The following is a 27,385-nucleotide window of genomic DNA, read 5'->3' on the forward strand; positions in this document are numbered from 1 at the left end:
GATTTGAACAAAGAGTCCACTAACCACAACACACAAAAACTGAAAACTGTAAGAATTGGCACAGACAGACTACATTAGACAACTGGCTGGTGAAAAAAAGAAGACGACACTGCTTCTTCCCAATCTTCCAGTGTGCAGAAACAGACCAACTTGGTGAAACGAGTAGTGAGAAATACCTTTCCCAGACCTTCAAAATATTTTTTTTTTGAGAGAAAGAGAGAGAGAGAGAGAGAGAGAGAGAGAGAGAGAGAGAGAGAGAGAGAGAAAGCTGTGCAGCTGCTTCTGCAAAACAAAAACTGGCAATTTATCACCAAAACATTTGAGGCCTCTGCGAAAGATCAATGAACTAACAATCGATGATCGTGAGCCACGAAGTACAGATCATTGCCCTGTTACATGCTTTAGTCAGCACCATATTAATTCTAGTATACAAACACTTGAGCTAAATAATTATTACTTGGCAACATCAGTCTATACAAAATATAAAGAAAGAGGTGATATTGCCATCTATGTCAAAAACAATGCCACATGTAGAGCAACTGATATGCAGAATTCTTGTTTAGAACATTTGGAAGTGTGTGCCAAAGAATTGTCTTCAAATAATTCTCATGGATCAGCAGTAACAGTATATACAGCACCTCCAGGGAACTTTAGTCACTTTTTGAAGCAGTTAGATTCTCTCACACATTAAAACACAGAAAAGATGTGATGAGTGCTTGGGGACTTCAATGAAAACTTACTAATGAATTCAGTGATAGATCAAACGTAGAAAACTTGATGTCTACATATAATCTTGAATCTGTACTTAGTTTCCCTACTAGAATAACTTCATGCGCAAGCACACTAACTGGTGATATATTTATACATCAGACCAAAACAAATTACACAACTTCCAGGCAAGTCAGGAATGGCCTCTCTGGGGCGCAATGGATACAGACTGCAAGTGTGTGTGTGAATGAAAGTGGCCCCCACTGGAAAATAGCTATAACAATTAATGATGAAACTATCCAAACTTTTAAATCTCATCTCCAAGACATGGACTCAAGATCTGTGCATAATTTAGATAATACCAATTCCAAGTACAGTCTTTTCAGTAATGAAGTGGCACTGATATTTGAAGTTACCTTGTCAAAAAATATATATAAGATCCAAACCAAAAAGCCCTAAATAACCGCTGGTATTAAGAGTTCGTGCAAAAGGAAACAACAGCTGTACATTGTATCACAAATTCAGACAACCACAACCAGTTAAACCACTATAAAAATATTGTAAAATACTAAATAAAGTTATTCAGAACTCAAAAAGTTTGTATCTGTACTCTAAAATTTAAAAAAATCCAGAAACAAAATCAAAACTGTATGGGAAGTGAAAATGAGTGAGACTGGTGCAAATTGCCCCCGTAAGACCCAAACATTGTTCTCAAGAATGAAGGTAGAATAGTACAAAATCTAGAGAATGTGGAAAAAATTTTTAATTAGCAGTTTTTAAGCGTTGTTGAGGGAACAGGACTCAATGGCCCCTTACAAAAGACCATAAAAATACTGAAAGATCGTATCCCAATTCTTTAGAGCAGATAGGTACAGCCCTTATAACAGTATAGAAAGTAAGAAAAACCATAATTTCTTTAAGAAATAAAAATTCAGCTGGTGTCGACAATATATCCAGCAAATTGCTAAAAGCTTTCTGCATCAGTTCAGTGAACTGTCTCTCTTTTGACTGCATTTTCTTAAGACCTCAAAAAATTAATACCTCTGTCTTTAAACAAAGCAAGCAACTTTTAAAAGTTTTCAGATGACACAAGTATTGTGACAAATAGTAAAACATCCATGAATCTAGAGTTAAATCTCAACCAATTACATGCAAATGTTCTGATCTAGTTCACAGTTCAGTTCAGTTTATATTCTCAATGCCTCTCTCAGGCAAGGTGTCTTCCCTGACAGGATGAAGTATGCTATTGCAAAGCTTCTCCACAAAAAAGGCTATGTCACAGATGTTACAAACTATTGTCCTGTCTCTCTTTTGACTGCATTTTCTTAAGACCTCAAAAAATTAATACAACCAGGATAGTCAATCACCTAAAAAGCTTTGCAAAAACCAGTTTGGATTCAGAGACGGTATCTCTGCAACTGAAGCTATATTTTCATTTACAAATAATGTTTTTGAGTAACTTGACAAGAAGACGTTGCCTGCTGGCATATTTTGTGATCTGTCTAAGGCCATCAACTGTGTCAGTCATAAAATATTTATAGAGAAAGCATGCCACTACGGAATTCGAGGACAAATGGGCAGCTGGCCCAAGTTGTATCTACAAGGTAGGCAACAGAAAACAATGTTAGATGGCAACAACACATAGGCAGGAGGGATAGAGTCTGAGTGGGGAACAGTACATTATGGAGTTCCACAAGGTTCTATCCTTGGACCCTTGCCATTTCTCACACATAGGGTTGTATCAACAACCTACCTCTGTCTTTAAACAAAGCAAGCAACTTTTAAAAGTTTTCAGATGACACAAGTATTGTGACAAATAGTAAAACATCCATGAATCTAGAGTTAAATCTCAACCAATTACATGCAAATGTTCTGATCTAGTTCACAGTAAATAGTCTATCAATAAACCTCAACAAAATCAGTTACAATCTTTTCCATTCTGATCACAAAAGTCCACAGGAGATAAACATTGTGCATGAGAGCTATCAGATACATAGTGTACATTGTTCGAAATTCCTAGGCTTCCATGTAGATAATAGGCTTAACTGGAGACACTATATCCACCAAACCATGGAAAGGCTGAGCTCAGCAACATCTGCCACCTGGATAATCGCCAAAAATCAGAAACATCAATGTCTCCAAATCTGCCTACTTTGGCTGCTTCCATTCACTTATATTATGTGGAATTTTTCTGGGCCCATTCACCACTGTCGAAAAAAGTCCTTGCAAGCCAAAAAATGTTGTGTCTATGTCATAATCTTTTTAACCAAATAGGTATACTAACTACTACCTGAAAATATCTCTTTTGAATCATGCCAATCATGCTTCACAATCCATCTCAATATGAAAAACAAATGAGTCATCATCATCATCACCATAACACAAGGAGGAAATGGAAGATACAATGTGACATAAAAAATTTCTCTGATGCAAAGAGATGTAAAATATACAAGCACAAAAATCTTCAACGCACTTCCAAGTTACATTAAGTGTCTGCAAGATAATAATATACTATTTAAAAGTAAGCTAAAGGAGTTATTGCTCGAAAGAAGTTGATATTCTCTAGATGAATTCTTTGGCAGAAATAGATAAGATTATTTCCAGAGTGGCTACTCAAACTTGGAAAATAATTCCAGGAGAATCCCAGGTGTGAGGAGGAAGATGGTGTCAAAAAGCTCCTGATAAATAAATGGTGAGCGAGGGGGAGGGCATATCACAATAATGACTTTCATTCCTTGCAGCTGTGCTATGTATTAACCATAAGCAACAGTTTAATACCTGTTTTTACACATCAATAATTTATATGGAATAATATTCATGTAATTAACACAGTCTGAAATATTAAGTAATTTGAAAATTGTGATTTATAAAACTTGATAAAATTTAATTTCAATATCAGTTTAAAAATGCAGAATTCCCTGAGATTTATGAAATTCCTGAAATTCCATGAGATTTCCATGAGATTTCCCTGATTTTTCAGGTTAAATGTAATTCTCTGAGAATTCCAGGTTTTCCGTATGAATCACTCCCTTTGTTTCCCATGTATATCTGTGCATTTCTGTTTTAATGTAACTTGCTGCTTTATTTACATTAATTTGTGTTTTGTAAGTCAACAACATGGTCTTTTTTTACACTATCAGTAACTGTTTAGCTAATATATTATTACTTACTGATTTGTATCCCTAATCATTGTTTGTAGCCCTTAATGTTACAGGCATAATAACGACTGAAATGTTTTGACTCATTCCACACAAAAATGGATCTATGGAATAAGTATTGCAATAAACAAACATAAAATGCACAAGCACTCATAACACTAATTCACATACCACAGATACACCCTTGACATTATGTTGAGAAGAGATAATTATAATCCACTATTCCTGCATGTACCACGAAAAATACATGTTTTGGCATGAATTAATGAGACAGTATGTGAAGGTAATATAAGCAAATAAACTAATACTAAATATAATGGTAAACAGACAATTGCTATTCTGTATCATAGTTAACTCATTCGGCACTACAAAAAATGGCTCTGAGCACTATGGGACTTAACATCTGTGGTCATCAGTCCCCTAGAACTTAGAACTACTTAAACTTAAGTAACCTAAGGACATCACACACATCCATGCCCGAGGCAGGATTCGAACCTGCGACTGTAGCGGTCACGCGGTTCCAGACTGAAGCGCCAAGAACCGCACGGCCACACCGGCTGGCATTCGGCACTACAACTACTGTATCAAGAACACATATGCAAAGGAACAATGAAAAGTGCTTTACTATCTGCAGCACACAGCTCTGACAAGTAGTAAAACACAAAAGAATACTTTACAAATATTATCTGGTGTTAAACATTTCTTTGACTTTGTGATGATCTTACATCGATGAAGCAGATGGCAACTTGTTGCACTTCTAATAACTTTAAATCTGGATCATGTAACAAAAAATCATCTATAACAGCAACTAATATTTTGTATTTCAGTCAGCCCATTTCAATTCGACAAATTTTGGTTAATTTCTGAACCTAAATATCCCAGATTTCTATGACTTTTTAAAAATAATTTACAATACCAATGAAGTTAACAACACCGAAAATTCTAATAACTTTTAATCGCATCAGTTTTTACAACGTGTTTAAAGGAATTTGTGGGTGGTTCGAGAAGTTTAAGAGAAGAACTGGCATCCACAGCATTGTGAGACACAGCGAAGCACCCAGCAGAGAACTTCATCGGCAACTTCAAGATGCAGAGAGATTCTGAGGGTTATCTGCCGTAACAGGTTTTTAACTGTGATGAGACAGGTCTACTCTGGAAAAAGATGCGGAAGCGGTGCCTTTATAACAGTAGAGAAAATGCACTGCCCGGTCACAAGCTAATGATAGACCTTCTCACACTGCTGTTCTGTGCCAATGCGAGTGGTGATATGAAAATTAAAACACTGCTTGTTTACCAATCAGAAACGCCATGAGCCTTTAAGAAGTGTAATGTCCAGAAGAGCAAATTAAATGTGATGTGGAGGTCCAACAACAATGCTTGGGTGACTAACTAAAAAGCTCCTCCTGAACAGGCCACGAAGGCCCAATGGTACCGACTGGCCGCCTTTTTATCCTCAGCCCATAGGTGTCACTGGATGCGAATATGGAGGGACATGTGGTCAGCACACCAGACTCCCGGCCTTATGTCAGTTTCTGAGACCAGAGCCGTTACTTCTCAATCAAGGAGCTCCTCAGTTTGCCTCACAAGGTCTGAGTGCACCCTGCTTGCCAACAGTGCTTGTCAGTCCAGACGGTCACCCATCCAAGTGCTAGCCCAGCTCAACAGCACTTAACTTCGGTGATCTGACGCGAAGCGTTGTTACCACTGCGGCAAGGCTGTTGGCAAAGCTTGGGTGACACGTGGTCTTTTTTGTGACTGGATCAGTGAAGTGTTTGGTCCTTTTGGGAAGAAATATTTGCCTAAAGATGAATCTGCCACTCCATGTGTTGCTTTTTATGGAAAATACTCTTGCCCATTCTTCAGGCTAACAAGACCATATTCTTCAAGACCCAATTTCTGCCTCCCAACACAACTCCATTACTCCAGCCTATGGACCAGCAGATTATTTCTAATTTTAAGCAGCTCTACACTAAGACATTCTTCGAGTATTGCTTTGAGTTGGCTGAAACTACCAATTTCACTCTCAAAGAGTTTTGTAAATATAACTTCAACATTGTTGCCTGCATCAAGGTGATCGAAAAGGCCTGGGAAGGGGTTACCAAGAGAACTCTCACTTCTGCTTGGAAGAAGTTTTGGCCAGAGTGCGTTGTTGAATCTGACTCTCAGACATTTGAGTCAGTACCTGTGGATCCTATAGTCAACGAGACTGTGTCTTTGGCCAAGAGCATGGGACTAGAAGTGGATAACAATGATATTGATGAGCCTGTGGAAGATTACAGCCAAGAAATGACCACTGAAGAGCTTATGGAGTTGCATTGTGTTTCACAGCAGTAAGTTGTGGAGAGTTCTTCAGAGGAGGAGGGCAAGGAGGAGGAGGCGGTAACAGTAAAGCAGCAATCTTCTGGCACAATATGAGAAATGCTCAAAGCATGGGAATTGGTTGCATTGTACATAAATAAGCAGCAGCAACACACGGTACAAATTTATTTGATGATAAAGCTATGTAGCATTTTCACCAAATGTTGAAGTGTCAGCAGAAACAAATGACTATAGATACCTTCCTAGTAACAAACAATTAGTTATGTATAATGCATAACAAAGTACATAATACTGTGCATAAAATTTTCTTTGAATAAATGGCATGTATAAGGTAAAACATTTAGTACTTTTTTCTGCATGGAATGCATCATCATATTTTACATTAATTTATAAGGGATAAAGATTCTGGAACAAATTATGCTCACTATGCCAAGTTCCACCGTATTGCAAAAATCCCAAAATTTTAGTTTTTCACAATCTTAGAAACATCCCTTCTATTTTATTATCAGAAAAACATATGTTTATTACAAATTTATGATTTCATAGTTTGTTACTAAAATTTAAAGTTGTAGAAAGTATTATTTGAAAGACAGTAATGTTCCAGACTGACTTTTCTTAGCAGTTGATATTGCAAGGAATGATCAATAATTGGCAAGCACTGATTTTTTGTTGTAGCTTACATTCTACTGCTACATAACAGTTCTTCATTGTAGTGTTTACATGCAGGGTGTTCAAAAAAAAGTGTAGACTACTTTGAGAGGTGGTACTAATACTCGAAACAAGCAAAACATGTCCACTAAACATGGGTCCGAAAATGCATACTTCCTGCGATAAACAGTTGTTTACATGAGATGTGCAATGTGGCTTCCATTCATGACAATGCCAATGCCCCCCCCCCCCCCCCCCCCCGCTGTCCTTTGGCGTAAGGAATGATGCACCCTTCGAAGTATGCCCTGTTGTTGTTGTTGTTGTTGTATCTGCTGGCACCCACTGAAGATGTGAACCTGTAGTGTCCACACCACACATCATGGATTGGTGTGAGGTACAATTCTCTGAAGTGTCACCCTAAATGAAAGTTAGGGGATTGAGGTCAGGGGAATGTGCAGGCCAATGTGTGAGCCTACAGACCAATCCAGTGATCCTAAAATGTCTACCTCAGATGTTCACACACATTGTGATAAAAGTGTGCTGCATGATGCATGAATAAATCACATTTGTGTTCACTGCAGCAATGGCACAGCCTCTCGGTTGGTTGGATGGGACCCAACAGCAAGGTCATTAGTCCCACTGGATTAGGAAAGAATGGGGAAGGAAGTCAGCCATGTCCTTTCAAAGGAACCATTCTGACATTTGCCTGGAGCAATTTAGGGAAACCATTGAAAATCTAAATCAGGATGGCCCGACGTGGGCTTGAAATGTTGTCCTCCCAAATGCGAGTCCAGTGTGCTAACCATTGCACCACCTCACTCGGTCACAGCATCCAGTAAGGCAGGCAATACATTAATGAGAAAGTCCACAGCAGAATATAATATCAATCATTTCACCTGTCAAGTAGTAGGCTTCAATTGCTAACAAGTGGTGCAAGAGAGAAAATGTAAATGTATTACACCACTTGTATGGACACACACGCAATAACAGTAAATGCGTAAGTGAATCTCCACTTGGAAGAAGGTAAAACACCATGACATATATCCAAGGTCAACAGTACTGTACAATAAGGCACACAAAACAATGAAAACTAACATAGCCTACAACACGACTCAAACCACATAACTGACTGCAGACTGTAGAGTACTCTGAACAAGACATCATAATACCCTGCCGACACATTTGACAGGGCACCCGTGCAACAACTGTGCTAGTATCCACAACCAGGTGTCATGCAGCCCTTCCTATAAACACATGTTTATCTTGGAAAGTATGCATTTCCAGACCCACGTTTACTGGACTTATTTTTCTTGTTTCAATGAGTACTACCACTTCTCACAGTATTCAACACTTTTTTTGAACACGCTGCATATTATTGCATGTACCACATAAGGAAGTGGGAAAGGGATAGGGGAAGGGGGGACAGGACGGGAGAAAAGGGAAGGGAGAGGAAGGGGCAGGGGGCATGGAGAGAGGGAGAGGGAGGGGGAGAGGAAGAGGGGAGGGAGGAAGAGAGAGAGGGGGAGGGGGTCAGAATCTTAACACTTCAAGTGTGCATCAATTTGATTAGGTATTTACTGGTGACATTAATCATTAAATTAGCTATCTTGAAAGGTACTTTCTGTTCTTGTTTGGCGAACGAACTGAGGTAAACAAGTTATGGTTGTATAAAATAACTTACAAGAGGCAGGAAATCTCACCACCGATTATTTTACTGAGAATTACTGATTTGCGCCCAAAGGTGAAATCCAGTCCTACCAGTGGACCACTAGTCAAGTCAAACTGCATCCTTCTGTATCACTACAGTCAGGATGACACTGAACTCAAAACATATGAATTAGGTCTTCATTTCTGACTGCTTGGAACATGAAACAGCAGCCTTTAATATTTCTCAAAATCGAAGGACAGACATTATTTTAATGTTATGCCTTACTGATGGTAGTACTATAGAACATATACAGGAAAAAAACACAAAACATGTCTTCACAACAATGCTTATAAATTTATACAAAATTATACTATTCACTACAGTGTAAGGCGAAAGTGCCTGTGATGGACATGATGGCACTGTCAAAAGACTTGTAGCTGAAGCAAGCTTAAAAAGGCCACTTGGTAATCAACCAGCTGCATGATTTTGCTCATAAACCATTCCTGGCATCCATTCTGATTATCTAAAAAGGAGAAATACTATAAAAATGAGATAAGTTGATTGATCCAATTCAGTAATTGCAAAAGCATCCAACGGATTGATCAACTACACTCTCTCAGTCCAGTTTCTGAATTTTAGGGTGCAATTAAGTCATACTCTTTTACTAGTAAGTCAAGTATGCAAACTCTTTCTAAACAGCAAATTTCCTAAGAAAATCTGAGAATCCCCCGAAGCTGTAGTGTTTACCATTGCTATAACCAACAGTGCCAACTAGTGGCAAGTGTATGCGTCTTTCAAAAGGACCATACATCTAACAAATTTATTGTTCTTCATCCAAATGGACTTGCTACTTCAGTTTCTAAAAATCATGCACAGGATGCCTACTGCAAGGATCTGTATACTGACAATGGATTTTAATTACAAATTAAAGGCATCATGCATGCAGGTTTTCAAGAAATATTGTTCACGTAATTTTTTTCCTCCAGATATTTTATTTCATTTATTTTTACCATTGTGTCATAAAAACACCGCACATGCAAGCTTAATATCTAATCTTTGGTTTTGAAGTAAAGTACTAATTTCAAGGTCTGTGGCTAAAAATCTCTTCGTATTTGTAAACACATCAATGAAAACCAAACTTTTATGAAAAAAAACAAACAAACAAAAAAGAGGTGTTTTTAACATTATACAGTGTTATTGTGGTGTACATCAGTACATCAAATCAAAGCTTAAATCAAGAACTTTTCAATGACACCAGTTTCAGCTTCCTAGCATGAACAGCTTTCAAGTTACAAACATTTTGGTAACTTTAATTTCTTGAAATTTGAAAAACGAATTCTATATGTAGAAAAATGTTGAGGCTTCCGGGCCCACTTGTTGACGTAGGCTTTCATCTCAGGATCTTCAATTTAATAACTGTTCTGAAATTTCACCAGTGAAGCAGCTGGCACTGCCAAATTTTCAGTCATAGTTGCTAGTGAGTAACTGCAAGTGCCACCATCCGTGGTGGTGAAACGAGACAAAAGTTATTAAAACAATGTCAGCCAAAGAGGCTGAGACAAAAGCCAAAACATCAAATCATCTATGCACAGGAAGAGCAATAAAATCTGTATTTTTCATTTACTCTATGAGTACAGGCAATAAACAAAAATAAATATATTGCTGACATTATGAGGTCCAACTTTTGGTTGATTTGATATAGACCAACCCATTCAGGTGAACCAATACCTGTTTCAATATAAATTAAAAAGGTACTATATATACAAATTAGCAAAAATGTCAATATGAAGAAAATACAGAAAGTGAAACAAACCACTATCCAGAAAGTGGGAGTGCTTAGTGTTTTCTGGTATACAGCTATCATCTTCTTAAGAACTTGTCAAAGTGAATGATGAACTGTTCACATAATGCAAACAATTTATATCATCTGGTACACAAGTGTCATTCAGCCTTGAGTTTGTCATGTGTAGCTCCTCCTACAGTTCTCCCATTGGTTACTTCCAACCTTAAATGGTCAGAACCAGGTGTCGGCCTTGACTTGCGACATCATTATGTACTGGCAAGTAACATCACATTTAGGAAAAGTATTTAAAATGTAGTGTGAAAGAATAGAGCATTTTGTAGCAGATATGTTGCTTGGGCTGATGGTGTCTAGTGATGGATTTTGATGCCAGGAGAGCTGTTGGTTGCATAATTTGTTAATAGGCTGTTCTGTGGGGTAAGATGACATGGATCAGGCTTCAAAATATAATAAATGCATGTTGAACAAGGTGATGGCTGATATGCCAAGTACATAGGGTTTTCTAATAAATATGGTGTTTGGAAGATTATGTTGTCACTGTCATGGGAAGGGAATGAACATCATGATGGTTGCTCTGTCATTCACTAGTGATGCTTTCAACCGGCGATGTCATGAGGACAGCAAGCAGTGGTCTACAAGGTGTGAAATGTGGTTTGACAGTTCTAGATTGGCTAATTTATTCAACTTACTATTTCTGCCAACATTCATCCATGTGTTTTTCTGTCCATGGGATAAGTATTAACAAATTTTCTGATATATTCTCAGTTCAAATATAGTAAACTTGCTTGAGACAGGAGCTTACGTCCATGAATCACCATGGTTTTAGAAGCACTGCTTGTATGAAACTCAGCTTGCCCTTTTCTAACATGAGATACTGCGAACTAAGGATATGGGGCAACAGGCAGAGGCCATATTTCCAGATTTCTGGAAGACGTTTGACATGGTGCCCCATTACACGCTGTTAATGAAGGTATATGCATATGGAATAAGTTCACAGCTATGTGAGTGCCCCGAAGAATTCTTAAGTAATAGAACCCACTATGTTGCCCTCGATGGTGAGTGTTCATCAAAGACAAGGATATTGTCAGGAGTGTCCCAGGGAAGCGTGATAGAACTGCTGTTGTTCTCTATAGACATAAATGATTTGGCTGACAGGGTGGGCAGCTATTTGCAGTTGTTTGCTGATGATGTGTGGTGTATGGTGTAATCTACCCCCTCCTTCCTACTCCCGTCTATTGTACACATTAAGCAAAGTCTCTTGTGTAGGGGTCTGATTCTTGAAGATTTAAATCTCAAATTCTGGTTCTCATGGTTTGTTTGAACTAAATAAATCTGAAGATTGTTGGTGCATCAGTTTTTTCTTAATAAATATATTTTCTCACATTTTACAATATCGTACAGTATTTTTGATTTTTCACATTAACAAAGCCAAAATTACACTGTTTGCACAAAAATACGTCTGATCTCACCAGAGGCATGCTTACGATTCCCCCACATTGTGCTGAAGTAACCATATTCCGAACGGTTTACAATTTTCTTAACACACGAATTCCTACTAGATTTAGTTACATTATTAATTTCAATTATTATTTAATAATTGAATCCAAAAATAAAGATAGTAAACAGTAGGGAATTGTGTAATTAATAACAGAAATTTTAAACATACCAATAATTTATAATTTAATATGTTTCTTAAAAAAAAAATTTTAACTGTACACTCAGAACTAGCACTTATTGATTAAAACATTGAAATTAAAATATTTTATAAAGTAATTCCTTTTCATAAATTTTAGCTTGAAATATAGCATACTGTGTACAAAATTATATGAAAGATTTCAAAAAAGCAACAGATAATACTGACCTGTCCAACAATACTCGTATCGACAACTACTGTCGGGGAAAAGTAATGCTAAGAGGGAGATGTCCCGTTACAACAGTAAGGTGTCAAAGATGAGTGACTGCACCGAGACATAAGACAATTTAGACAAAATTTCTAGTTGGTGTGATGAATTGTAGCTAGCTATGAATGTGGGAAATGTAAGTTAATGCAGATGAGTAGGAAGAACAAACCTGTAATGTTTGGATACAGTCAAGCTTGACACAGTCAAGTTGTTTAAATATTTGGACATAAAATTACAAAGCATTATGAAACAGAATGGGCATGTGAGAACTGTGGATGAGAAGGCAAATGGTCAACTTTGGTTTATTGGGAGAAATGTAGGAAAGAATGGTTCACCTATAAAGGAGACCGCATACAGGATGCTGGTGCAACCTATCCTTGAGTACTGCTCAAGTGTTTGGGATCCATAATAGGTTGGACTGAAGGAAGATACTGAAGCAGTTCAGATGTGGGCTGCTAGGTTTGTTACCAGTAGGTTCGAGCAACGCATAAGTCTTATGGAGACACTTAGAGGAATCGCTGGAAGGAAAGCAATGTTCTTTTCGAGAAACACTATTGAGAAAATTAAGAGAACCAACATTTGAAACTGAGTGCCGAACAATTCTACTGCCGCTAACTTACACTGCTTGTAAAGACCATGAAAATAAGATATGAGAAATTAGGGGTGATAAGAAGGCATATAGACAGTCATTTTTCCCTCATTGTATTTGCACGTGGATCAGGAAAGGAAATGACTAGTAGTGGTACAGGGTACCCTGTGCCCTGCACTGTACAGTGGCTTGCAAAGTATCTATGCAACTGTATAGGCAAATTCAGAAGATGTTACTGAATAAATCTTAAATAATTAAGTACACAGAGTTTATTAGCTTTTGAGAGCTTCCCATGAAAGAAGCTGTGTAGCTAATTTCAAGTCACAGATTACATAAAGAGTTGCAATGTGTAAACTGGGCTGTAAAATAATAATAATCACAAAGTGATATATTCTCTACAGAGGAATTCCAACACAGATCCATTACACACTATTGTGCAATATTAACTGTTCTCTGTACAAATTAAGAATAAGTTGGTATTTATTATCGTACAGGTCAACCTACTGTCTGCAAAACATGATCTACACCAACAAACAACACTTGTAAAACAGATATGGCTAAGAGACAGGTAAATGTGTCCTGATGTTCACATAAATCTTAGAAACTACTTTGTAATATAAGATTTATCCAGGAATGCATATTAAAACAACTGTGCATACAATAATGTGTTCCTGTGGTCACTAAAGAAGGTAGCACCCATAAATTTGACAGAAATTCGGGACCTCTTAAGTCCCAACTTCAATGACGATTGCGTATATGAATTTTTATACTGAAGTTGTCATTCTTTTTTTGTAGTACAATTGTGTAGTACTAGGCTAACTGAGAACTAGCAGGAAAGTTACTCACACATTCTTTCGCAAGCTGCGATAAAAATCTGCTTAATTTGGTACAATTTTCTTCAGCAGCATCAACTGCTGGGCTCTGTGCGTTGTATAAACCTTCCACAAATGCAGCTGTGGAGCCCGAGCTCTGCAAAATATCCAGCAACCAACTTGAGCTTTAATAAGTTGCATGAAAGAAATTATAGGTCAGCAAACAATGATGTTTCTGTTTACTAGTACATTCAATAACTATTGTGCATATTTCTCCAGTACTGTATGGTTTCAACACTAGTAACAAAGCTGCGTGTAAATACGAATTATCATAAATTCTGATTACTTGCTATTTAACTTGTAGAAGGTACTTACAGACACTGCCCCATGAATATTTGGTGCCGACAACAGCTTCTTCATTAGACTGTCTCTTCCCTTCATTATGCCGCCGACTATAGGACATCTACTAACACATCATCCTGAAGTGTCACCCTTTCTCACGACTTATCTTTTTATTTTATTTCAACTGACAATGCTTTTACTAACAGCTCTATCCAAATATTTTTTGTAAGAATACTGGAAAAGTGGAGGCTAAAACATATGATCTGAAACACAATTACATCGTCGTACACATCGCCGCACTCCGCAACACAGCAACCAAAACACAATACAATATCCTTTGACTTTGACGCTACATACTAAGATAATAAGATTACTAACATTGAACATTCAAAGTTCATAATCATCACACAAATCACATTTTTCTTTGCAGTCTGTAGCTTCGAAATTCTTTGGTAGCTACCATAGTGTATACATACAATCTAGCGCACATCATACGCGACTTAAGCTCTGCGCATGCGCGTATGCTCGCAGGTAACTGTGCTGAAGGCTTGTTTTCGCTGGGACAACAACTTGCAACATTGTGGCATGCTACGGAAATGTGTACGCCACAAAAGGCAACATCTTGCGGCCCATGTTGCATGCAGCAGGTTAATTTATATCGAAGCAACAGAATTTGTGGCACACTGAGTCGGTCTTGCAGGAGAATGGCTGATAAAGTGATTGCGGCGGCTGCTTACTTTGTCATCGCACATGCCACTAACAATGGAAATGAAAATAAACGGAAAAGAAAACGATGGTGGAAGAGAAGAATACTTACAGAAGGCCTACGAACGGGCATACTAGGAGATCTAGCAGCAGATGATTGTGCATTATTTAGTAGGTTTACGACAATGTCCAGTGAAGACTTCAATTATGTTCTACAATTAACTACACCTCTTACTCTAAAGAAAGATACCTACTGGCAAGACAGTATTTCACCAAGAAATCGAATGACCATTGCATTACGATTATTAGCCACTGGGGATTCGTACAAGTCGCTAATGTAGTTATTCAGAATATCACATTCTGCCATTTCCCTCTTACTGCTAGAAGTATGTTAAACTATTTCATCAGTTTTGAAGAATTACATAAAGATAAGTATACAACATTCAATACTCACTTTTTAAATAAGTTTTTATTTTCGTTTTGAAGCAAGTTACAATAAAAATTAAAATTGGTACAAAGTATTTCACTTATTTTTTAAACTGCAAAAATTGATGGAGCTCTTCTAATGTACCTAGTACTTCAATGAATTCTTCACTTTCACTAATATCATTGTCAACGTATATAATTTCGCAGTTAGCTTCTGGACAGCTTATTTCTGCACTGTTTTCCAGTACGACAACCGGTAATGATGTGATGGTGTTACTTTGCTTCTCATACTTCCCCAACGCTGCTTTGGATGGCACATGATGTGCTTCGCAAACGTATGTGTTGTCGGGGGAAATTTTCTTATCTCATTGGTGATGAACTCCCCATACACACTCCATTCATCTGTTGTTACCAGCCGGCCGGTGTGGCCGTGCGGTTCTAGGCGCTTCAGTCTGGAACCGCAGGTTCGAATCCTGCCTCGGGCATGGATGTGTGGGATGTCCTTAGGTTAGTTAGGTTTAAGTAGTTCTAAGTTCTAGGGGACTGATGACCATAGATGTTAAGTCCCATAGTGCTCAGAGCCATTTGAACCCCTTTTTTTTTTTTTTTTGTTGTTACCAGTTTTTAAAAGCTGGTAAGCTTCCTTAACTCAAGCATCTCTCTCCATTTCCTGACCTGTTCTTTTTATGGGTTTAGTAATTCTCTTTCTCTCTGTTTCCTCATGAGACGTAGTTGGTGTTTGGGGCACACATTTTCTTCAGAAAGCTGACCTGAATCTTCATCTTTTGTTTGTGTCGTCATTCTGAAAAATATGTTAAATAATGATAATGTTTTACTTTTCAGATTCTAAAGGATATTGAACGTTGCCAGAAATTTCGAAGTGTGTAGGAGCCATAGATGGCAAAAGTGCAAATTATATGTCATGCCAATACTGGAAGTGAATATATTAACTAAAAAAACATTTACCATCGTCCTTATGGCGATTGCAGACGCAGATTATTGGTTACAATATATACATGTTGGTTGTCAGGGCCGCATATCAGTTGGAGTTTTTAAGAATACTTCATTTCATAAAGCGTTAACGGAAAATAAATTAAAACGTTCCTCCCCCAGAATCTCTTCCAGGAGGAGAAAATTTGACTCCGCTCCACGAACTAAACTCCGCGCCGTCGCACACGACAGCAGCCTGAAGTCACGGGTGGAATCGGACGCTTCGTCGGGGAAGATAAGTGTTTGCCATTGTTTTCGTCGATATTGTAGATCGTGCACTGAACTGTAGAAGTAACTCAGCCATAGGCTTTGGGCTATTCTGATGTCAAAGAGACGAATATCGGAACGCAAAATTGTTGGAGAGAGAATAGGGAATGTAAGAAACGTAAACATTCTGAGAGGCAAGTAAGTTGGTCGGTTAAAATGATTGCAGTTAGAATGCCCAATTTTTTCGTAGAATATAAATGTATATAATTAATTTAATACTGTGACATATGTATTAAAGCCGCAAATCCAGTGTAGTACTGATGAACGTCACAAACTGCACATTTGGCTTCATAGCTGTGTGCATACGAAAGGTGTTCTTGAACTTTATTTTTAGTCACTAAAGTATTAAACGATGAAACTTGCTGAAAGCAGGAGGAGACATGTAACAAAACTGGAGATAATATGGGAAATTTGCATTTGGAAGAAAAAAATAAATAAATAAAAAATATGCTGAAGCAGCAGGTAAAGATCTATTATAAAATCAGTGTGTACTAATTTCACTCATTATTAATAAGTACCATTGGGGAGTAAATGCTTCAGGATGTAAATAGAATAATTTGAGTTAGACTGGACAATTTTAGATCTTAGCTGCATTGTTTAAAAAGAAAATGCTTTTGGACAGGTTGAATAAAAGTATGCTCTCAGTCCTGTTTGTGGGCCAGTACAGTAAGAAAGATGCCTAAGTGCAAAGCAGGCAATACCGACCTTTTTGGATTGTACCAAGAAGACAAATGTTCCAACAGAAATTAAGCATCATTCTAGATAATTTAGTCCTGATTTCTTGCCATTTGGCAATCATTGTGTCGTCACTATTTACTACTTGAGGCTAATGTAAGGCTATTTGCACAGAATCAGGTGCTGATGCAACATCAATCTGCTTTCACCTGTGATGTCATGGTGAGGTTTCATGTTTTTTAGTCTGATTGTGTTTGTAGATGGTGTGTTGTAGTATGTGGTGGTGCTCTCTTGAGCTGGATGTTTGTTGGTGTAATGAGTGACATTCTGGTCACCATATTGAATGTGCTTGAAATAGAAGTGTACACCACATTGATGACATTACTGGTGAAAACAGGTAGGTGGAGTCATGACTTTCAGCTATACCAGTCTACATTTTGTAATAGTTAGAGCAGTAGATTGCTTTATGCAGAATGATTCTGTTCTGCTGGTGTAGCATGTGTGTGTGATTTGATTTGTTAAAAATAATGCTGTGTTCCAAGGATCATTGGTCTATTTCTATCAGAATGGCATAGATTACATTGGTTTTACACTCTTGAGTCTTCTTTGTGTTTATGGCTACGTACTAGCCATTTACAGATTACCAGCTAGCTCGCTGGTTGAAAAGTAATAATAATGAACATATTGATCTGTCACTGCTCATGTTACTGTTAAGGAATGTTTACATCTACTTCTTAGTTGCACAAGGAATCATTTTAGTCTTTTATGCTATAAGATTTTTGTTAAATATTTACCTTCAGAGTAGGAGTTGCCAGCAGAAGCAATTTTAGCTCAGATTTAAAAAGTGTAAAGGTTTCCAACAGCCAGTCGCCTTAGGTTTTATTCCTTGGTTTTTATTTACCATGACTGGTTTTGAATTGACAAGCGATTTATCATCAGATGGTACATATTTATTGCATATTTGCAGCATTGTGGCGGTCATACAGCAATGACAAGATGTGAGAACGAAACACGTGCACTGTATGTTCGAGTCTCAGTCCAGCATACAGTTTTAATCTTCCAGGAAGTTTCATATCAGTGCACGCTCTGCTTCAGAGTGAAAATCTCATTCTGGAAACATCCCCCAGGCTGTGGTTAAGCCATGTCTCTGCAATATCCTTTCTTTCAGGAGTGCTAGTTCTGCAAGGTTCGCAGGAGAGCTTCTGTAAAGTTTGGAAGGTAGGAGACGAGGTAGTGGCGGAAGTAAAGCTGTGAGGACGGGGTGTGAGGTCGTGCTTGGGTAGCTCAGTTGGTAGAGCACTTGCCTACGAGAGGCAAAGGTCCAGAGTTCGAGTCTCGGCCCAGCACACAGTTCTAATCTGCCAAGAAGTTTCATATCAGTGCACACTCCGCTGCAGAGCGAAAATCTCATACTGGAAAAAGGTGGCTGATTACAGTAATTTATGGAAAACTTTATTCATCACAGTCACAGTGTCCCATATCTATAAGGGATAGACCTCAAAGTTTTAATCATGTGTATATGCCTGTCAGATAATATTAATGGGAAAATAATAGAAAACTCTTATGGCTGTTCTTGAATGCTTTCGTGATCCTCTGCCAGATTTTGTGATAAACAATTATTATGTTTTCTGCTAAATTTTGATTAGAATAATTTAGTTGCTGACAGACAGCTAGGGTGGTGCAGGGTTCTTGGTTGTATACAACTATTAGAGCATTCCATGTGCTTAGAATGAACAATCAGCTGCACATGCAATGCAAATGGAGCAAAACGTACATCAGGTTATTTTTATAGTTGTCGTTGTCAGCAGCAGTGGAAAGTACATAAGTGAGGGGGTGGTGGTTAGAGCAACAGTTGGCTCTCCCCTTCCCATGCATCCCTACAGCACCTGAGAAAGTTGTGTGGTGACTAAAAATAATCATTCATTATAGCAGGCACATAGGTGTTGTGAAAGAACTGCAGTTGGCTAACTCCTAGCCACTGGCACAACCACAGAGTTATTTTAGTCAAGGTGTAGTTTGGTTGTGAAAAATCAATTCAAGCTGAACTGTGATCTGCACTATCGATACAAGACAGAAATATAACTTTTGTGTAAACTCTGCATCCTTACCTGGGATTTATCAAAGTTAAGTACTATGGTGTGAAGGTATTTGAGAAGCTCCCACCTAACATACAGCAAGTAATTGGTTATCTCAGCCAATTAAAAAGAACCTTTAAACATACCTCATTAGTGACTCCCACTGATTATCTTAGTGTAAGGATTTGAAGCCTCCTTTAACTAGGTGGCAAGTGGTGTGTTGTGAACTGTTCTGTATAATTACATATTTAAGTTACTGTTTTCTTTGAAAAATACTTGATTAATGAAGTACATATTAAGTTTTCTATAAGACAGCCTGCAGCTACCTAATACAACTGAAGTAGCAGCAGTATTCTTTTTAATTCACTATAGCACATTTAACTGGCATAAACAGAACTCGTATTAAGCAGTATTGTGATACTTTACTGTTAATATAGTGTACATCTTGTTTGGTTGTCTTATGTTGATGTGTATGTTTATTTGTTCACCTTATTGGTGTGATGTTCAGTATATAATAACTGAGTGGAAGAAATCACTGTACTTTCGAAACTGTGATGGTTTAATTATGTCAAGGCCCACTTGTAAATATATATTGTGTGAAGGTGCTGTTAGAATACTTAATGCCTTGAAGATGTATCTACAAAACGACTGTCTGTAAACACTAACATCACTGTCTCCAGCTGCCCACTTACAATGTGAATGCAAGACCTGATCAGATCAGTTGATTATATGCTTCACCATTTGGCAACGTAATATGTGCTCAAATGCAGGAGTTTGTACTGTTAGGCACTTCATTTGAGAGTTATATGCACCACATTGGTGACAGAGTGCGATGTGCTACATACAAAATTCATGTTACTAATTAGTACATGCTTAATTCTTTTCTAAATTGACATGTAGTGACATTATTCTACTTATGTTTGCTCTTTCCGTTATTGTCAGGTTCAATCAATAAATATTGAATAATGCATTAAATGTACCTGTGACTTATTTCCAGAAACATATCACAAATCCGGTACCGCACCAGAATGGCTACAGGATTGCAATACCAAGTATTCTATACCACCACCCTATATTTTATGGGATGGTTACGAATGAGATGCCATGGCCAACACCCAAGATCATTATTTGATATTTTACCATCTGTGCCAAATTAATGTGTCTGGTAAGATATTAATGTTATGACACTATCAATAGTAGTATCAAAGATACACTTTCAAAAACTGAAATGGTTCACATTGCACTGTGAGAACCTGCTGTTATAAAATGTTTATTGAAGTGGATGACACTTGTCTCTTGTGTGTTGGTGCTACTGTTGTAACGAATGTGTTCAAAACAGCTGCAGTAAAATAAATTTGTTTATTGCAAAAGGCATCATGTCTCTTACATGTGTTATATTGTCCTGTTTTATAAATGCGTGTTTTTCACAATCCCTACTCCCATCTCCACCCCAGAGAAAGTAATTACAGAACCATTGCATAATGTGTGTGTGTGTGTGTGTGTGTGTGTGTGTGTGTGTGTGTGTGTGTGTGTGTTTTTTTTGGAAAATGGAGGGGGGGGGGGGCAGATGCATGTTTGAGAAGAGAGTTTATTGGCCCATCTTGCGCTAATGATTATAAGTCCAAGGATAATATTTTTTGACTGAGTCGCTTAAATTTCTTCAAAAGTAAAGCTGTGAAAAGCACGAAATTAAAATATTTTGTGATTAACTATGCATGGAATGTTGAATGTTTTGTTATAATATATTCAATTATTCAAAATTTCTTCACTCGCTGTGAACTGTTAAACATCAGCAGTATTAGGTATAGATGTAATACCTATTAATGAGAAATGTAAATTTCTGCTGGGCTGTGACTTGAACACACATTTCTATTATTGTAAGGAAATATTCAGTGAATTTCTGGGTTTGCAGTCAGATACTGCTGAACCAGTCTTTTGACTGCATAACTTCCAACAATACCAAACATGAATGGGACGAAGAAATACAGAATATTCATCTGTCCTAAAACCTCATCAATGATTTAATGTGTATATGTTTAGAATAGGGTATAATGAGCCAATTGTAACACATTCAGCCAATGATACACAGCTTCTTATTTTTCATGTGCTCAGTAGTTTTTCCTTGGTTCTCTCCATATGTCACCTCTCCTCTGCTTGTAACTTCAGATTGATCAATCTATGAGAATATACAGGGTGGTCCATTGATCGTGACTGGTCCAAATATCTCACGAAAAAAATGTCAAATGAAAAAACTACAAAGAACGAAACTTGTCTTGCTTGAAGGGGGAAACCAGATGGCGCTATAGTTGGCCCACTAGATGGTGCTGTCATAGGTCAAACGGATCTCAACTGCTATTTTTTTTTAAATAGGAACCCCCATTTTTTATTACATGTTTGTGTAGTACGTAAAAAAATATAAATGTTTTAGTTGGACCACTTTTTTCGCTTTGTGATAGATGGCACTGTAATAGTCACAAACATATGGCTGACAATTTTAGATGAACAGTTGATAACACGTAGGTTTTTTAAATTAAAATACACAACGTACGTGTGTTTGAACATTTTATTTTGGTTGTTCCAATGTGATACATGTACCTCTGTAAACTTATCATTTCTGAGAATGCACGCTGTTACTGCATGATTACCTGTAAATACCACATTAATGCAATAAATTCTCAAAATGATGTCCGTCAACCTCGATGCATTTGGCAATACGTGTAACGACATTCCTCTCAACAGCGAGTAGTTCGCCTTCTGTAATGTTAACACAGGCATTGACAATGCGCTGACGCATGTTGTCAGGCATTGTCAGCAGATCACGATAGCAAATATCCTTCAACTTTCGCCACAGAAAGAAATCTGGGGATGTCAGATCCAGTGAACGTGCAGGCCATGGTATGGTGCTTCGACAAGCAATCCACTTCTCATGAAATATGCTATTCAATACCGCTTAAACTGCACGCGAGCTATGTGCCGGACATCCATCATGTTGGAAGGACATCACCATTCTGTCATGCAGTGAAACATCTTGCAGTAACATCGGTAGCATATTACATAGGAAATCAGCATAAATTGCACCATTTAGATTGCCATCGATAAAATGGGGGCCCATTATCCTTCCTCCCATAATGCTGCACCATACATTAACCCGCCAAGGTCGCTGATGTTCCACTTGTTGCAGCCATCGTGGATTTTCCGTTGCCCAATATTCATATTATGCCAGTTTACATTACCACTGTTGGTAAAAGACGCTTCATTGCTAAATAGAAAACGTGCAAAAAATCTGTCACCATCCCGTAATTTCTCTTGTGCCCAGTGGCAGAACTGTGCACAATGTTCAAAGTCATCGGCATGCAATTCCTGGTGCATAGAAAAATGGTACGGGTGCAATCGATGTTGATGTAGCATTCTCAACACCAACGTTTTTGAGATTCCCGATTCTCACGCAATTTCTCTGCTACTGATGTGCAGATTAGCCATGACAGCAGCTAGAACACCTACTTGGGCATCATCATTTGTTGCAGGTCGTGGTTGACATTTCACATGTGGCTGAACACTTCCTGTTTCCTTAAATAACGTAACTATCTGGCGAACGGTCCAGACACTTGGATGATGTCATGCAGGATACCGAGCAGCATACATAGCACACGCCCATAGGGCATTTTGATCACAATAGCCATATATCAACACAATATCGACCTTTTCGGCAGTTGGTAAATGGTCCATTTTACCACGGGTAGTGTATCACGAAGCAAATACCGTTCGCACTGGTGGGATGTTACGTGATACCACGTACTTATATGTTTGTGACTTTTACAGCACCGTCTATCACAAAGCAAAAAATGTGGTCCAACTAAAACATTCATATTTCTTTACATAATACATGAATATATAAAAAAAAAAAGGAGGTTCCTATTTTAAAAAATGCAGTTGATATCCGTTTGACCTATGGCAGCGCCATCTAGCAGGCCAACCATAGTGCGATCTGGTTTCCCCCTTCAAGCTAGATGAGTTTCGTTCTTTGTAGTTTTTTCTTTTCATGCTTATTTCGTGAGATATTTGGCCTGGTCACTATCAGTAGACCACCCTGTATAATGGGCTATGAAAATTAACATTTATTTACAACAGTTTCTTGTGAATGTGTTCAGTTTGGTTTGACCTTTTGGATGCAATTTGACATTGAGAAAATAAGAGCAACAGTTATAACCAGTGTTTGATTTATAAAAAAAAGGGGGGGGGGGACCAGTGCTGTGACCTACCAGGTAGAGGGGTTTTTTTTTTTTTTTTTTTTTTTTTTTTAATTTAATGTCTTAAAACATTACTCTAATGCTTTTTTTATCAGATGAGTAGCAGCCAACTGAATAAACCCTCAAACCAAATGAGTGATTAGAAAAGAAAATGAACAGAGAGGAAATTTGTTCAGGACATAAACTTGAAACTGATATTAAATTGACAGGTTCTTTGACCAAACGTTGACTTACACAACATAAAGTGTTCTCACAGCACAAGTTTCCTTCTCAATTGAAACTTTTGACAGTTTCTGTTCATCAGTGTGTTTTAGAATTATTCCCAAACTAAAAATTCATATACAAAGAATAATGATTTTAGTGGCAATTGAAATATAGTAAGTTTGATTTTATGGCTATTATTTATTTCCATTTATCTGCTTTCATTTCCTGATTTTTCTTCAGCTGGCATACATGACACAGCTTTTTCTCCTGGAATGGTAGATTTTCAATTCCTTAGTATGCAAATGAAGGTGGAGAAAATACTGTATTAGTCAAACAAGGCAAAAAAATATGGAAATTTGATGTAACTGCAAAAGAATGAAATAATGCATAACTGGAGCTTCGGTAACTGTGTGAGGCTGTTGTCTGTTTGGAGTCTGAGAAGCTTTAAGACTGCAGCGGAGTGCAAGAAGGCTTGCAGAGGATCAACAATTGGTGCTGTGGCTGGCACTGTGAATCACAGTCGAGATATATCTCCATGTTGATGCACCACTTTCAAATGAGTGACAGTTTTTCAGTGAAGAGATCATCTCAGGAGCACTTCCAACTTCTATCATGTGAAGTCTTGGTACAAGGACTACTCTCCACACAACAATGACCTGTGCTTGTGCGCATTTTTGCAGTTACACAGAAGCAGAGTCAGTTATGTTGTATTTGTTTCTTCAGTGACATTATGTCTATAGGTAGTAAGTTTCCAGTAACGTTACCATGAGAGATATACAGAAGATGAAATGGATTGTGGCCAAGACGTTGAATTCGTTTATCAGGTGCTTAATACGATGATGTAAATTTATTTATCATAGGTCATCAAATGATTTGGACATATACCTACAAGAATGAAGTAATTGTTTTGACTTGGATGAATACAGTTCAAAATAATATAACAAACCATACAGCTGTGTTACATGGTTTCTGCTTCAGGAGTAAAGGTTGTAAGAATAACAGGTCTTCTGATGTAATAAATCCATCATTTTAGGATGATCTGGGCAATAATTAACTTATTTTCGCAAAAATGTCTGGGAAAAATAATGTTGTAATGGAGACCATGTTTTTGTGTATTTAAGAAGCTAATATTAATAGCAAAATTTCTGTGATTGTAACAGAAATGTCTAGTTGGGACACTGACTTTGATTCTGTAACTTAAACGATAGCTATTGTAAAAGTAGATGATTTGGTTGAGAGAAGGTTATGGGCAGTTTACTTCATAGTGTATGGCTGGTGAGTGCCATGTCTAAACTTTTTTTTTTGAGGGGGGGGGGGGGGGGTGGGATTAAAAGTTTACAGTGTCATCTCATGTCTATAACTGAGTAGGCTGATGACCAAACAAAAAGATAGCACCACTGTAGTTTATTTGTTGCAGTAACCATGATGCTGTCACCGGATTTCAATGTCTGTCTGATGTCTCCTGCAATTCAGTGCTGTGATGGGAAACCTCAGCAACAGCTTAACAGCTTTTGACACACATCTGGCTGGTGTTAGGCACTTTTCCTGATCACTGAACCCTACCCACAAGTGTTTCACTTAGATAGCGCTGGTAACGATACAATTAACTCTGAAACACACACTGCCTGAGAAAGCAGAACAATGTGATAATGATTTTTGTAGAAAAGTTGCTGAACACATCACCAATGTGTTGTGTTTAGCAGTTGCAGAAGACTATTATCATCCAGATTGTTATGCTAAATTAGTGTCAAACCCATCCCCTTTTTGAAAAGGGTGCCACCCTCTTGGTACCAACTTTGATGCTGCTTTGCAAGAAGTATGCAATTTTCTAGATTCTTCAGAGAAATGCCAATTTTCATGGCATGATTAATTGCAGAAAATCAATGACTGACCACCAGACAGTGAACAATGAGCATAAAATCTGTTAGAATACAAATTGACTGAACACTACACTGATGGAGTCATTCCATACATGTTCAGTGATCCAACTCCCAACCCTAGTCTGGTTAAGGTTCATTAATGATATATCCTCACAATCTAGACTCAGAGCCAAGGCATCTTATCCACATTACTTCAGAAACTCAACACCCTTTCTCCTATCTGCTTCATCTGGTCCTCCTCTACACAGTGTGCCACCTAACTGGACATTAACCTCCACCTCTCTGACAGCCTCATCCACACCTCTGTCTATGTCAAACTGCATTTCAGCAGCTGCCTTCCCTTCCATACAAAAAATCCCCCCATGTACAGCCTAGCCACATGTGAATGGCTTATTTGCACTGAGGAGAACTCCCTTGCTCAGTATGCTGAAGAAGTCACAAAGGCCTTCACAGACAGCAACATCCCCCAAATCTAGCCCACAAATTTCCAATGCCATAGCCTCACACACCCCCAACCCTCCCACCACCACCAAGAATCAGCTAAAAGGAGTACCACGTCTTCACCCAGTATCACTCCAGACTGGAACAAGTGAACCACATCATTCATCAGGGCTTTATCTCCCTTCCTAACATTAAAGAGGGACGTCCCACACAAGATCCTTCACACCCCTCCTAAAGTGGTATTATTGCCCACCTAACCCACACATCATCCTAGCCACTCCCAACAGCTTTCCACAGGGGTCATAGCCATGTGGCAGACCAAGGTACAAGACCTGCCCAATCCACCCACCCAGCACCTACTACTCTAGTTCTGTCACTGGCTTATCCTACCCCATCAGTAGCCGGGCCGCCTGTGAAAGCAGCCGTCATATACCAGCTCTGGTGCAAAAACTGCACAGCTTTCTGAATTGTATGATTATCAACTAGCTGTACACGAGGATGAACGGCCATCCCGAAACTGTGGCCAAAAGCAAAGTTGACCACCCTTGTGGCACAACAGGCAGTTGAACGTAAAATGCTGGATTTCAATGGCTGCTTCACAACCCAGGTCATATGGATCCTCCCCTCCACCACCATCGTTTTCTGAACCACACAGATGGGAGCTATCCTTACAAAATATTCTCTGGTTTTGAAATTATCCCGGCTTCAACCTACAGTAACTTATTGTCCCCACATACTCCACTGAACAATTTCTGTTCTCTCCATCCTGCCACCCTCCCAAGTTAAGTTGCCTTCAGCAATTACCCCTTCCCACTGGCTGCTACAATCATGCCAGTCCATATATGTGCCACCCCTCCCTCCCACATTCCTAGCTGCAAACTGGCCATCTCCATCCAAACTGCTAACTACCCATTCCACCTCCCTGCCTCCCACCTCCCTCCCCCTCCACCGCAAAATCAAAATAGCACTGACACTGTCAGTCAAACTGGCACCATGTAGCTTATAAGTTATTTCCCCCATTTTTTAAAAAATTTGCCTACGGTCCAACAAAGGCAGCAAGCTACAGGTTGTCAATCGAAACTGATATTCTTAACTGTTTTAAAAAACGATGTTATCTCAGAGAAATAACACAGATAGCTAACTATCAAGTACAGTCCCTGCTTAACAAATATTTAGAACCATGGATATGCATGTCATTAATAACGTGGCTTAACACTGTATCCTTCTTCTTCTTCTTCTTTTTTTTTTTTTTTTTTTTTTGTACTACTATTAGCACACACAATTAATTCTATTGCTGTTCAAGCTCCCCAAAAATTCAAGGTAAGGACATTATCATACTTTTTTTTCCACCAGCCTCCTTCTTGAGGAGGAGGATCAAACTGTTTGAGAGCATGCTAACTACCCTTTCGAGCCACAGGTTTTAACAAATTTTATTTTTATTGCATTTATTTCCATTTTCTTGCAGAAAGTGTGTAATTTGTGTAGTTCAATCTTACGATTTTACTGTAAGTTACTTCTTTAGATTGTAGTTACAAATTTTACACATCAT

At 38.2% G+C, this 27,385-nt stretch overlaps 1 protein-coding gene across 1 annotated transcript in view; it reads right to left on the bottom strand.

The window, feature by feature from the left end:
- The window catches only part of LOC126469756 (KAT8 regulatory NSL complex subunit 3), a 159,305-nt gene extending 144,914 nt beyond the window's left edge, over positions 1-14,391 (bottom strand). The window contains exons 1-3 of the mRNA XM_050096976.1: positions 14,305-14,391; positions 13,960-14,189; positions 13,619-13,741 (exon numbers count right to left, since the gene is read on the bottom strand). Coding sequence (XP_049952933.1) covers positions 13,619-13,741; positions 13,960-14,025 — 189 coding nt within the window. The 5' untranslated portion in view covers positions 14,026-14,189; positions 14,305-14,391. The remainder of the gene's footprint in view (positions 1-13,618; positions 13,742-13,959; positions 14,190-14,304) is intronic.
- Between the last annotated feature and the right edge of the window lie 12,994 nt (positions 14,392-27,385).

Source organism: Schistocerca serialis, chromosome 1 (genome assembly GCF_023864345.2).
Source record: "Schistocerca serialis cubense isolate TAMUIC-IGC-003099 chromosome 1, iqSchSeri2.2, whole genome shotgun sequence".
NCBI lineage: Eukaryota > Metazoa > Arthropoda > Insecta > Orthoptera > Acrididae > Schistocerca > Schistocerca serialis.